Raw genomic sequence first — 14,283 nt, forward strand, 5'->3', positions numbered from 1 at the left:
CACCTTCCAGAACTCTGTCCTCCCTTACCCTGGCCAGAAGCAAGTGCCTGGCAGCCTTCCCCCTGCTCTGGGCACAGCTTCCCCGGTGTTCTCACAAGCAAGTGCCAACCCTCAGGAACCAGATCTGCCAGGCCTTTGACTTGACTGAGGAGAGTTGAATAGACTCAAAAGATCTGGGGAGGCTGGTGCTGGCTAGTCAGAACCCCTCCACTCATCCTGACAGCCAACAACCCCTGAATTTTAATATGCACCATGTACGTGGTTAGACAAAACCTACCTACAAGCCAAGCACAGAGAACTAGCAGCTTTTGTTTCTCTGTGGTCACTATGTACACAGCTGAACAGGGAGCAGAGTTGGAAGATGCAAAACAATAGCTAATCCAACAGTCATTGATAATTGGATTTGCGACTGCAGCCAGAGAGGCAGCCAGAGAGAGACATGAACACACACATTCATATCCTCATTCAAATACACTGTTATGGGTTCTCTGTTGGCAGAGGCTTAACCTCGGCTGGGCAATAGGAAGACTAGTCTTTGGTTGCTACAGACAGATAATCCACCGCAGAGTCAATGGACTCCTGCCTGATCACAAACGAAATATCTCACATTGTTTCACACGATTCTCTTCCCCAGCATTCTGTATGCAATGAATGCCATAAGGACTACGGCAATCCCTGGCAACTAGAGAAAACACCACAAGAGGCATGTTAGCCTAATGAAGACCAACCCCCAAATCTTCATGATTATGCTTTTCCATATGCACCCAGAAAAGAAAGCTACTGTCTACATGAGCATCTCAGCCACAGGCATGCTTTGGGATCCGGCCACAAACATTACTTTGTCTTCACTTCCAGTGAGTCCACTAAAGCCAAAGAGGCAGTTACTGCTGTACAGAGACAGGCACTAGTCTTGGTCCCCTGGGTTATAGAAGCATCCCTTTCCTGTTTCCCATGACTATGTCATTTGTCCATCATCACTCCTCCCATGCAACATTATTTACAAAACACACCTTTTTAAAAAGATGATGAGCGCATTCAAATTAGCAATTACCTAAGGGAAAGGGGCTCAGTGTATCTCTGGAAAGGTTTCAGGGTGGCAAATTTAGATCCACAACCGTTAGTCCCATCCACTGCCCCAGCATATTAAAGTGTTCTGAATGGGATGTGTGTCCTACTATCACTGGGGTCATTTACAGGATGAGGCCACCCAGACTGATGAAGTCTTTCTCTCTCGTCCATCGGAGAACCTTCCCAACATATCCATTCTCCTTTCGGTTCCCATGGCTCCTTCAGGATGCCTCTTCTCATTCTCATTCAGCTCTGTCTACACTGCTCTCCCCTCCGGAAAGAGCAAGCACACACAGCCTCTGGATGAGCACAGCCAGGGAAGGCATGGCCCTGGTTATTCCAGCGCCTGGAGCAAAGCCCTTCCGCTTCTTCCTGGCTCATCTAGCCATCTCTAAGGTGAGAACATTAGGTTGGATCTTTTGTAGGATCCCTTCTAGTTCTGCAAATTCTATAAAATTCCAGACATTTTAAAGAGCCCAGTACAGCTAAGCACACAGAACGGGAGCGCACAGCTTTCCGCCTTAGGGCAGTGGTTCTCGACCTTCCTAACGCTGTGACCCTTTAATACAGTTCCTTACGGTGTGCTGACACTCCCCCACACACACACACAGATAACCATAAAATTACTTTTGTTACTAATTCATAACTGCAATATTGATACTGTTATGAATCATATGCAGAGATCTGATAGGCAAACCCCAAATGATCACTACCCACAGGTGGAGGATCACCACCTTAGGGTCTCTTCTGAACTTTTCTATGCGACTCCATCTATTCAGGGACCACACTGCTAAGAAAGGTTACCAATCTCACCTCCTTTTTACCACATTCAGGGCTTTCCACTCAACCTCATCATACCTGGCTCCCAGTAACTTTAAAATCATTGACTCTGGCTCCCAGGCTCCTTTCTTCATCCCATCCTTCTTGGCTTTCCACTTCCTCCTATCTCTACTCCTTTGTGTCTTAGTGCTAGTGCCCAGCACCGCTGCCAGCCCTCTTCTTGAAGCATTCTGACACTTAGGGAGTGTCATCATTCCCATGGCCTATGACAATCATGTGGATGGGGACTTCCGGCTTTCTCTCTGCATCCCTGCTCTTTCCTCTTAGTTCCAGCTTACACAGCCAACTACTTATGTCATAGTTCTGCATGGGTATCTCACGGGCACTGAACAGATTCAAACGGTTGAGTTTCTATCATAGACACCACCTTACCCCAGTCTTAATTATCTTAGGAAAGAGCAAATGACTTCCCAAGTCGCACATAGCAAAACTCCAGTGTGTGTGTGTGTGTGTGTGTGTGTGTGTGTGTGTGTGTGTTATAGCAGGCAGTCACACATCCATCTACTCAGCCATCTATCTGTAAATCCTGGGGATTTAAGTCACACCTCTCTAACTCTTTCGACCCCAGGTTGGCCAACCCAAAACTCATCTCTCAGTTGAATCAGGTGCTCCATTTTTATCACCTCCCTCCTGAGGAGTTCTCATCCAGCAGCCAAAAAGAACCTTTCTTGCAAAATGTCACTTGTCACTTCCTTGCTTAAAAAACTCTTTACGCATGCTTCCAACATGTTTAACAAAATCCTAAATCTTCAGCAGAATGAAAGGTCACAGAAACAGGCTTGGTGGGTCACGCCTATATTCCTAGCACTCGAGAGGCTGAGGTAGGAAGACTACTATGAGTTTGAGGCTAACCTATGCTACATAAGGAATTCCAGTCCAACCTTGGCTACAGTGTAAGACTCTGCCTTCAATAAGTACGTAAGAGTTGGGGAGATGGCTGAACGGTAGAAGAGCGTGCCGTATAAACATGAGGACCTGAGCTCAAATCCACTGCACTCATGTGAAAGTCAGGCAAGGTAACAGGCATCTATATCCCAACACTGGGGCAGGTGAGACAGAGACAAACAGACCCTAAGAGCTCTCATGCCAGCCAGACCAGCCAAATCGGTGAACTCCATATTGAGAGATCCTGCCTCAAAAAATAAGGTAGAGAGCCGCAGAGAAAGACAACTAACCTCAAACTCTATCCTACACACACACATACACACACATGTGTATGCATCAGCATACATGTACACATATAATATATATATAAATGTGCCCATATCTATACATCATACAATAAAATAAATGCCACACATTATCTGGGTCTCCCTTACTTCAGGCCCCTGAAGTGTGTGAGTGGTCCTGTGGTTCGGCACACTAACCTACTTTCTGTTTCTCTTCTTCCATCCCAAGTCTACAGACATGCCTGCCCCAGATCCCCATCTTATCCCTCCTCTATCCAAATCCTGCCCATCCCTTAGGTCTTAGCATTACTCCACAAGATATATTCCCTGTCATCTCACATAAACTCATATATGGTACAATCTCTAAATTTATTGTATCAAAAAAATTTTTACTCTCAAGTAATGCCTACTTCACTTAGCTGAACAGAAACTATGTCCTAGTAGGAATCTTTTTCCGTCCAAGGGTACTGAGATTATATGGACAGTTTCTCTTGTCATTTTACCAGGCTGACATGGTGGAAGCATTATCCTTCAGTTCCAACTAAATAAGGATAGTTAATATGGGTCTTAGTCAACTAACTCACTGACTATTCACTATCAGTATTTCAACTTCACCTGGGAGTGTTCTGCCGTCATAGCAACCACTGGTGAGATCGTGACGAACAGAACGATAAATTTCACACCAGGATTACATCTGCAGGAGGTAATACCTTAAAATTATAAGGTTCAGCCTCAAGATTTCATATGTCATTACTTAGATTTTTAGCAAACCTGGGGGACGGGGTTATAAATGACATTTCTTTATACACATAGAGAAAGCAGTCTGCAGAAGACTGGGTTGAAAGGCCACGGCAGAACGCTTGCCAAATATGGCTGAGCCACTGAGTACCACAAAAACAGATAAACAACGGGGAAACAAATCAACAGAAATTGCAAATTAGTAATTCACAGTGGCTTACTCCAAATAGAAAAGTATTTTGGGGAGTATTAACCAAGACTCCGTGAAGCACTGCTGGTAGAACATGGAAATGAGGCGCTCGCTGCACTGATGATTCTCCTCGTGTCACCCAGAAAGACAGTGCACAGCTGGGAATAGAAACAGGTCCAGAGACTCCTGGTGCATCACCATGTCCTCTGGGCCACAGCACAGACTGAGACAAAGCCAGTAAGAAGCTGAACAACCAGACGCTGATCGAGTTTGTCAAGCACGTGGAGCCACTGGATTCAATTAAAGCCGTCACTGGACATCAGAGACACTTCCCTGATTTTGCAGCACAAAATAGAATTTCTCGTCGTAATTTCAATAGTCAGCCGAGGGCTTGGGTGATGACTTAAGCAACCTATAAATACACCATTCTGATCCTCTGCATTGGCTAATATCACTAAAATTTAACCCTTATTTCTATCTCCAGGCATTTCTGCCTGGTAAAAGTTACTGAGCATCTGACCTTGAAAATATTCAGTAAAATAATATCTCACGGAGTTCTTTCAAAGTCAACAGAGTCTAAAGGTGAACCCATTGTACACCTTAGGACAGCTGTCTTCTAACTCCAACCTGTGAAAGGTAAAAGCAATTACCAGACTTAAAAGCCTTCTTGCTATTCAGAGAAAGGAATTATTGAAGTCACCTATACTGCTGATTCAATGGGTGTCACTCACCACCCTCACTACCGTCACCTTTCATCCCACCTGGCAATCAGTAGTGTCGGGATGCAGTGTACAGAACCTCCCGTGAACCCATGTCATGCAGGCTCCTGCCTCAGTCCTTTCGGAATTAGCCAAAGAGTAAAGTAAAATCGAAACAAAGTCTAAGCAGAGAGCTTACCACAACAACAAAAGGACCTCAACTGATCTTCATTCCAGACTTGTTCTGCTCACACCCACGGGGCAGAGCTTTCTAGCCCCCCTAAATTAACATTTTTGCAATGATTAAAAACAGGGAAGTGTTTCACTCAGGCTAAATACATAGTACCTCTATACTATCGCATAATCTCATTTAATGGCACCTAAATTACGTAACAGACCATAGGATACAAAGCTATGGCGGAAGGGAAGATTTGTGAGGGTCCATATACTATACTCACATCCTCCTCGCTGCCAGAACGTGATGCATTAAACACTAGAACACTTCTATTTTCCAGTGGAAACACTGCAGGCTTTAACTGGCAAAGGGCAAGCAGTTTACCCTGGGTGCATATACAATTTAATATGATTCTTCTTAGAAAACGAGACAATTTCATACACTAAGGACGAGGTACATCAGCAGTGTAACTGTGAACACTAGGCCTTCTAGCCAGAGCGTAAAGGGAATCAGAATGAATCCAAAGAGAAATGGATAAGAGTCCCTGGAAAATTAACTGGGCCATTGCATCTTCACCTCTGCAGTAGAGAAAGCAGGAGGGAAGCATGGCCAAGAGGTCAAAGGATGGGCGCTGGGAGGAATGAGCTGAGAAAGCAAAACAAGCCTTCAGCCAATGAAAATCTTCAGGATGATGTCTACGGCCATACCATGCGGACCACCTTCAATCTTGTCTAGAAGCGTGTGTGTGTGTGTGTGTGTGTGTGTGTGTGTGTGTGGAGTGTGTTTGTGTGGAGTGTGGGGGGAGTGTGTGTTTGTGTGTGTGTGTGTGTGGAGTGTGTTTGTGTAGAGTGTGCGTATGTGTGTGTGTGGAGTATGTTTGTGTGGAGTGTGTCTGTGTGGAGTGTGTGTGTGTGGAGTATGTGTGTGTATGTGTGTGTGGAGTGTGTTTGTGTGGAGTGAGTGTGAGAGTGTGTGTGTGTGTGTGTGGAGTGTGTTTGTGTGGAGTGGGGGGGGAGTGTGTGTGTGTGTGTGTGTGTGTGTGTGGAGTGTGTTTGTGTGGAGTGAGGGGGAGTGTGTGTGTGTGTGTGGAGTGTGTTTGTGTGGAGTGGGGGGGGAGTGTGTGTGTGTGGAGTGTGTTTGTGTGTGTGTATGTGTGTGTGGAGTGTGTGTGTATGTGTGTTTGGAGTGTGTTTATGTGGAGTGTGTGTGGAGTGTGTTTGTGTAGAGTGTGCGTATGTGTGTGTGTGGAGTATGTTTGTGTGGAGTGTGTCTGTGTGGAGTGTGTCTGTGTGGAGTGTGTCTGTGTGGAGTATGTGTGTGTATGTGTGTGTGGAGTGTGTTTGTGTGGAGTGAGTGTGAGAGTGTGTGTGTGTGGAGTGTGTGTGTGTGGAGTGTGTGGAGTGTGTGTGTGTGTGTATGTAGTATGTAGTATGAGGAGTGTGTGTGTGTCAGTGTGGAGTGTGTTTGTGTGGAGTGTGGAGTGTGTATGTGTGTGTGTGTGTGGAATGTGTGTGGAGTGTGTGTGTATATGGAGTGTGTGTGTGTGGAGTGTGTGTGTGCATATTTGTGTGAGAACACAGGAACTCATAGACCACAACACACGTTTGGGTCAGGTGACAACCCAAGTGTCAGTTCTCATCTTCTGCCTTGCTTGAGACAGGGTCTCTTTACGTAAGCCAGGCTAGCCGGCCTATGGGACTCAAGGTGCTCCTGCCTCCACCTCCCAACTCACTGTAGGGACACTGGGATTACAAGCAGGGTTCTGGGGATTCAGACTCAGTTTCTCCCACTAGAACAGCAAGTTCTTCACGCTCTGCCTCTCCTATTCCTCTTTGATCCAGGTATATCAATGACAGTGGTTTGGGATAATTACCATACGTTATATTACAAGCGGTGCGTTTCACTGTTTCCACTTCATGGAGAAAAAAACACTCTGCATTCTAATTGGTTTCTTTCACTGACACAATGATTCCGCAATGGATTCAGTTTGGGAATTTTATTCTTCAATTGACACCTAACCACTCTATTGTAATGGCACCTGAATCAAACAAACAGGAGATACTCCCAAAGTCAATATGAAACATCTCACTAATATGACCAGATGAAAAGCTTCAACTAAGATAAAATTGTCCCCAGAGTGCCATTTCAGAATGGCTGAATCCTTGCAAAACATGAAGTCCCAAGTCCAATTTGTTGAGGCTTATTGCAATGTCAACACTTAGGGCAGGAAAGGGCTTCAAGGGGGTTTTAGTCCGTAACATATTACCAGAGAACTCTCAACAGAGGAAAACTCTGGGCAGGTAGGATGCCTTTTTCAAAAACCTGTGAAACCACATCAGATGTCCTGGCTGAGGAGGGCACCTACAGAGAAAAATTTCCTCGCCAAGAGCAGGAGGTGTCAGGCAGCCATGGAGATAAGAGGTGTAGGCTTTGGGATCTCCAGGGAGTAGTTAGCTGAGACCAAAGGAGAAAGACAGGGGGACTTGGAAGCTCTGAAGAGGCTCATCCTCTGAGAGAGGGCGGGCCACTCTGCTGGTCAAGTAGCAACCCTTAAAGCTTTGCTGGGTCTCTTTAAGGGTTTCCAACATGGGGAGCTCATTGTTTCTGCTAAGAAGGCTTTTCCCTCTGTACTCTTTCCCCAAGTGTTTCCTCTGTACACACTGTTTCTCAGCAATCCAAGTGAGCAGCAGAGAAGAGGTCAGCACAATGCAAGCGGACACTTGGGTCCCAAGCTCAGAACAGTCCCGCCAAAACCTGGTCCCTCCCTTCCATCGAATAGGTTTTCATTCACTCGGTCTCGGCAAGGACAGTGTCGAGCTCTGTAAGTATTAACAGATGTTTACCAGGCCCCACCTTTTCTTTAGAACACTACCTTCCTCCATACGCAGGAACAGAGCATCACCACATCCTCTAGGGGAAGCTAGCTTAGGTCATTATGATTTCATGTCTGTAAAACGTCGAGGGCCTGACCTCCAAAAAGACAAAAAGCCACCATCTCAGCATTTTCGTCTTTCTAGTCTCAAAACATAGAACAGAACAATAGGAGGGGTTTAGACAGAGAAGTTTTAATGGTTACTTTTTCTTATCACTCCAAATATATAAGCATTGTAAACCTGAGAAAGATGCCGAGGATAAGACAGAGACTGTATCTTAACACTTGACTTTAACACTAAGAACAAAATACTAACTAAAAATATAAGCAGAGATGTGAGGATGATAGAATTTTGCATGTGCTTTATTTAGTTCATATTCTATTTCAGTGAGTACACCCTTTGTTCTAACAAACATTTGGTGAGTGTGTACTCAGCCCCAACTACTGCCCTACACCTCCCAAATTTATTTCTCTGAAAAGCCGTCATGATAAATTCCAGAATTTGCCAACCATACTCTGTCTCTTCAACAATACTCTCTTTCTTAATGAACATGGGGAGGGGCCTTCTAGGATTATTACCGCCCTCAACAGGTAGGAGCAAACTTCCTGTGGGGCTCGGCTTTGAAGCGGAAGGGAAACGCCACAATAAGGCCTTAACAACTTTGAGAGAGCACTGACCAAGCTCCAGAAATGTCGGCAGTTCAGACCGCATTGTCCTGCTGTTCTCTATGTTTCCTGAGTTGTTAGTTGGACTCAAATTTAAGGAGAGGCCCCTCCTCGTGAAGTCAGAGCTGCCAAGGCCGCTGGGGAGTTACCTAGCCAAGCAGAGCCAAAGCCTTATCTCAAAGGATAAGGTGGAGTTTGCTCTTTTCCCCTATTGCGAAATATGAGAATATTAAGTAATCTGTTTATATCACTCAGATCCAAAATCCAAGCTGACTTTATTTTTTGAGACAGGGTCTTCGGGCTACCCTTGAACTCCTGGTCCTCCTGCCTCAGTTTCTCGAGTGCTGGGATCACAGATACACACCACTACGCCCATCTCCAACCTGTCTTTTTTTTATACATAAATCCATACAGTTTCTTCTGGAACAAAAGGGTACCTCAAACTTGGCTTAACTGACAAAACCTGGCAATTTCCCCTGTCGATATTTGAAATCAAACCCAAGTAGTCGTTTCCCATGGTCCAGGTTGTTCTGGCAACATCAGTTTATTATCCACTGACTATTCCCATACAGAAGCGCCCAAGGACAAGCTTAGGCTTTGGGGTGCAGAGCAGACATCCGTGTCCGAATCACAGAACTCTTTCTACAAGCCGACAAACTTGGCACTCAATATGAACTACAAACCGTACATGGTATAAGGTAGCCAGTGAAGGAACAGCTCTAAAAGCTTCCATTTGTTTTCAAGACTAAAACTGGCACTGGGTTTCCTTTTCAGAACGCTAGGTCTAAGCCATTAACACATGAGGGACATTTGATGAAAACACGGTTTAAGTCTTTAAATATATGTGCCAATGATAAGTTCATTATTTAAACAGAAGATGACTCCTCTCCTGACTCACTCTGCTCCTGGTGAGTTCTGCAGCTGACAGCTCTCTACGAAGATTTTAGGAGGAGGATTAAGTGGTACGCCGCCCACTCTGAGTGTAAAGTTGAGCAAGGTGAACTGGGGGCATGGTCTGAAGCCCAGGCCATCACTAGAAGAAGCTAGAAGAGAACCTAGAATTCTTCTGGCCTTCCTGAACTGAATCCAGGGGATTCGAAGAACCACTTTTACTGTACGAGCATGGCAAAGTAACTACAGCTACTGGACTTCGGTTATTAGAACTTACAAAAATTACTAAGGAGCAAAGTTTCAAACTTACTTTTGCAAGGTGTGTTGTAATATAGTATGCTTAGTCATGCTCACCTCTGAAGGAAAACAAATAGCTCTGGGGTCAAAGGAAACATGACTGATAATTTGCAGAAAGGTGTTCCAGCACCTTGTCCTTTGAACTCTCCATCCTTAAGCCCCAGTAGTAACTTCTGCTTAAGTGTACCAAAGACTCAGCTATTCAGGAAGTAACATGTTGTTCCCTATCAGTAAAGCCTTATTCTATGAAATTACAACTATGGGATATACTCCCAACCCAACCTTGAGAAATATATCCCCATACCATGACAACCGCCATCCCTTTCCTCTCTCATTCACAGGACCCCCAGATGCACCATGGAACCTCTGCCCAGTGCACTGTCTCTGTCCTCTCACTCAGAGCTGGAACTACATTTGTATCCATCCCCCCAATTTTATTTGATGAAGCCTGCTGAGAGATAAGAGGGCCAGATCGAAGGGTATTGCAAGAGAAAGAACCAGTTCATAAACTTCCAACCCTTCTACTGTGAGAGGGCCTCCACTATGGAAGGCCACACCAAGTCCACCATCAGCACACACCATCCTAAAAGGCCTAGGATTTGACAACAGACAACACAACATGCCTTGAAATAAGAGGGATCCAATCACGCACCAGCCAACAACACAAAAGAGTGACTGCCGTGCGTCCGTCCTATGAGAACGGAGGGCACAAGCCTCACTGACATAAAACCAGCACACTTCTTGCTCTGAACCAGGCACCTCTGTGACCTTTGGTTGCCTTTTCTGCTTCTCTCCTATAGAAAGCTGGCTACAGAATTATATGTTGTTTATATTATGATTTAAACTGTGATCAATAGATTAATTTTCTGCTTGAAAATCCAGGAAATAATTCAGGAAATAGACTTCTCAGGCAAAGCTTTAAGAACCCGAGTGCAGCCGTCTACTGCGGTACTGTTGATCCAAAGCACCTTCAGGACTGGAGATTTACATCTCCTGAGAACTCAGCCAGGACCTCGTTCCCAAAGGAGAACATGTGCACACCGCACATTCCCATTCCCAAGGCTTTCCCACTTTAACTGTTCTAAAATGACAGCATGTTCATCAAACTACATTCTTTCTTAGGCTCTCACTGAATGACTTTATCTCCTCTTTTACGGTCTGGGATAACTGACACTGGCTGCAATGAAGTTTCAGCAAAAAAGAAAAGTTCGACTCTTTTGCCCTCTCCAACTTGATGTTTTCCCGTGGTCACATTGTAAAAATGCAAGGAACCCATAAAACAATATGAAAGAAAATACTTTAGTTTCCGTTTTCCTAAGAAACTTAGGCACCAAATTCTTGTTAGTCGGTCTCAAGTGCTTAAGAATGGGAAGCCAGGGGGTGGGGCAGAGGGGGCACAAGTTGTTCAGTGGGCAGAAGAAAGTCACTAAAGAAACCACACAGCGACCGCCATCCTGGGCCGGCTCCTGGCAGCACAGGAGCATGAACACCCTCGACCTGGGCTCCAGCTGCTTGAAGCACTGCTCCAGAACACACACTATCCACCTTCTTCTTCTCAGCCTCGCTGTCCTCTTTGCCAAGGCTTTGGGAGGCACGAGCTACCCAAAGGGACCAGTCAGTCCACAGCCTCCAAAACAGCCTCTCGAGTGACATTCATGGGAGAAACTGATCACAACGTTCATCTACGAGTTTCCCATGATGCTATCTATAACTCTGACTGCAACAGGAAATCTCACACTAAACACCAGTAGTAGGCTATATAGCCTTCACACTGTGGCTTCAATACATAATGAATGAAGCCTGCCTTCTCACCACCAATCAAGTGGTACTCCCCTGACGTTATTGATAAGTGGGGGGAGAGGGGGCTGAAGGAAGCACGTGCTGAGGTATGTTGGCAGCAGATAACATTGAACTCTCCTTCGGTTTTAAGACTCAAAACATTAGTGAAAGAGGTTCCAAGGGGTTTTTAAATCGAAAACGCTTGCCTGGGTTTTCTGAACGAAGACTCGCCCGTGACAACTGTTCTCAACACCCTCGACTTAGACCTGTTTTCCCTACAACAATGATTATCGCTCTTCCTTCGGCAACATCTGTTTCTCTCCCCTGTAAGCTACCAGAAAAGGAACAGTAGAAGGTGCTAACAAATACATTCTTATAGATCTGGCAGCTCCCTGGAATTATCTACTAAAACATTCATTTCTGGTGGAGCGGCAAAGCTAACACAAGCACCTACTTTAAAATAACACCTTAAAAAAAATGTCACGGGTAAAGAAAGCTCTGCTGATTTCAATTCTGAGGGTCCGATGAAGTTCTTAGAATTACTTCCTGGGCTGAAGGAAAATGTAGAGATCAAAGAAACTCCACCAGCAAGATCTGGTGTTTAACTTTTCAAAATATAACATGCATAAGATACACAAATGCCATTATCTACAGAGTACATGGATATAAACACACACTTTCCCAGACCCAAAGGGCTCACCTTCTACTTCTTCTTCATCACACACATGTTTAAGGAACGAAGCCCCTCTGTCCAGGACAGCTTCATCCTCCATCCTATAGTAATAGAAAAGAAAAAAAGAATGCTCAGACCTCTCCTGAAGTGAGCCACTTGAAGCAGCCCAGCTTCTGGGCAGGTTAACCTGCAAGCTGTTGTTCATGTTTGCAGGGCAGAGTCCCTCTTCCTTTGGTGGCTGTCACTCCTTCACGCAGCTCTTCTCATCTGGTGCTTGAGAATGTGCTGGCCCCACATAGCTTCAGTTCTAACCTTGAGAGGGCAGCCACATGGACAGGCAATAGAAAATAATCCCAATCTTGTAGGCTGGATGTTGAGGGAGAGTGTCCCTTTGGGGAGTTGCAGAAAGGAAAAACAGAGATGAAAGCAAAAGAAGAAAAAAAAATACCAAGAGAGGAAGATTGATGTTTCTGGAGTGTTCGTGATGATCGTTTGTGGAAATCCAGTCTCAGTGCTTAGCTCTCCAAACAGCCACTGCACAGAATGTATACCCTCATAGGCGCACAGGCACACCCACCCACACACAGAGCGACAGGGAGTTAGGCTAATACACAGTGGGAGCCGAGCTTGCAACCAGCCTCCTAATACCAGCCCAGTACTCCGTGTTGAGTGGCAAGCGTTGAGTCACATGTTGGCCTCACGGAAATCTGACATCTAAGGATTATCCGGCACCAGGGCTTCAGCAATAGGCACACAGACTTGCCACCCCGTCCCCTCGTTTCCACGCTCTTCTCACGCGTCTCTCTGCATGCTAGATTCACTGTTAACTCTCCTCGGAAGGGCACGGAGGTCTTCATTTTGTAACCACGCTATGCTGTCCTCCTGTCTCCTTACATAATAGGATCTACTCTGCAATTTCATATGCTAAATAAGACCTCAGAATCTATCCAAGGAACGACAGCGTGGTGGGTTTTTTTTTTCAGTCTCCCAGTGCCAAACATGTTTCTAGTTTACAGAATGAGTGAAGCTTTATCTCCTTCCTCTGAGGCTCCTTCTCATTGCATTAACTTTCGTATACAGAATTCCATGAGCTCTATTTATAGTGGGAGCAGAGAGAAATCCTGAGCTGCTCAGATGCTGCCTGTGAAGTACGGGTCTTGTAACAAAGAACTTTCTCTGGGGACAGCTGCTCTATGTCATCTCATACATGAGCCTTGCCAGAGAACCACATGCTCGCTCCGTACTCCAGCCACCCGGCTGTGTGCTCAAGCACTGGATATGGTCGAGTCTGTTTTCCACACCGTCTGTATAACTTATCCGGGTGCTTCTCATGTTTGCTCTAGTCTAGGCAGACGTGCACAGAACTCCGTTTCTCCCTTCCTAGCTTAGGAATACATCTCCCTTACCAAGCCATCGCCTTTACATAAAAGGTCAGAAGCAAAACACAAACATCTAACTCGACTGCTTAGTAGTTATGCCACCTGGAGCAAAATACTTCACTCTTTTGAGCCACAGGGTCTTTTTTTTTCTTGTATAAAATTAGAGTGATCAAATCAATTTCACAATGATTCACCACAATACTACAATCAATTCTGCATTGATTGCTTTGAGATTCGAATGAGGTGGCAAACTTCAGAGCATTTGGCATCAGACTTAGCACACACTGTTTTCTAAGTGTGGTCTCCTAGGCCAGTGAGGGATCTCAGCAGGTAAAGGCACTTGCCTCCAAGCCTGATGACCTGAGTTTGATCCCTAGAGCCCACATGGTAAAAGGATACTGACCCCACACACGTGCTGTGGCATACAGAGAGAGAGGGACGGACAGACAGACAGACAGACAGACAGAGAGAACACATATACACAAATAATAACATTCTACAATGAAATAAAGGTTTTTTTTTTCTTTCCTCGTTTTCCCCTTTACCAGCCCTGGGGAACAATGTCACTAAGAAACCCATTGCTAGTCTGTAGTCACGCCACCCTGACTGCACCCCGTCTTGTCTGATCTCAGAGGCAGGGTTGGGCCTGGCTAGTACTTGGCTGGGAAGAAACATACGACTTTCGGACACCTTCAAGAGTCTTCTTTGGGGGATATGAGCCTCATACATGATGGTGCCTCCTGACACAGGTCAAAGTACTCTCCTTTTCTGCACTCAAACTAAATGTATAAAACAAGATATGGGTCAGTCCGCAGGATTATAGTGGGAATGAAAAACCTTAAAGACTA

At 45.3% G+C, this 14,283-nt stretch overlaps 1 protein-coding gene across 6 annotated transcripts in view; it reads right to left on the reverse strand.

The window, feature by feature from the left end:
- Positions 1 to 14,283, reverse strand: part of Slc4a4 (solute carrier family 4 member 4) — a 419,959-nt gene that overhangs the window by 277,274 nt on the left and 128,402 nt on the right. For 4 of the 6 annotated variants that reach the window (XM_075944451.1, XM_075944453.1, XM_075944452.1 and 1 more), the window contains one exon: positions 12,084 to 12,157. In XM_075944451.1, coding sequence (XP_075800566.1) covers positions 12,084 to 12,157 — 74 coding nt within the window. Of the gene's footprint in view, positions 1 to 12,083; positions 12,158 to 12,504; positions 12,737 to 14,283 lie in introns of those variants that run through there. The other 2 variants (XM_075944455.1, XM_075944456.1) reach the window with 2 other exon arrangements.

Source organism: Microtus pennsylvanicus, chromosome 12 (assembly GCF_037038515.1).
Source record: "Microtus pennsylvanicus isolate mMicPen1 chromosome 12, mMicPen1.hap1, whole genome shotgun sequence".
In the NCBI taxonomy this organism is placed as follows: Eukaryota; Metazoa; Chordata; class Mammalia; order Rodentia; family Cricetidae; genus Microtus; species Microtus pennsylvanicus.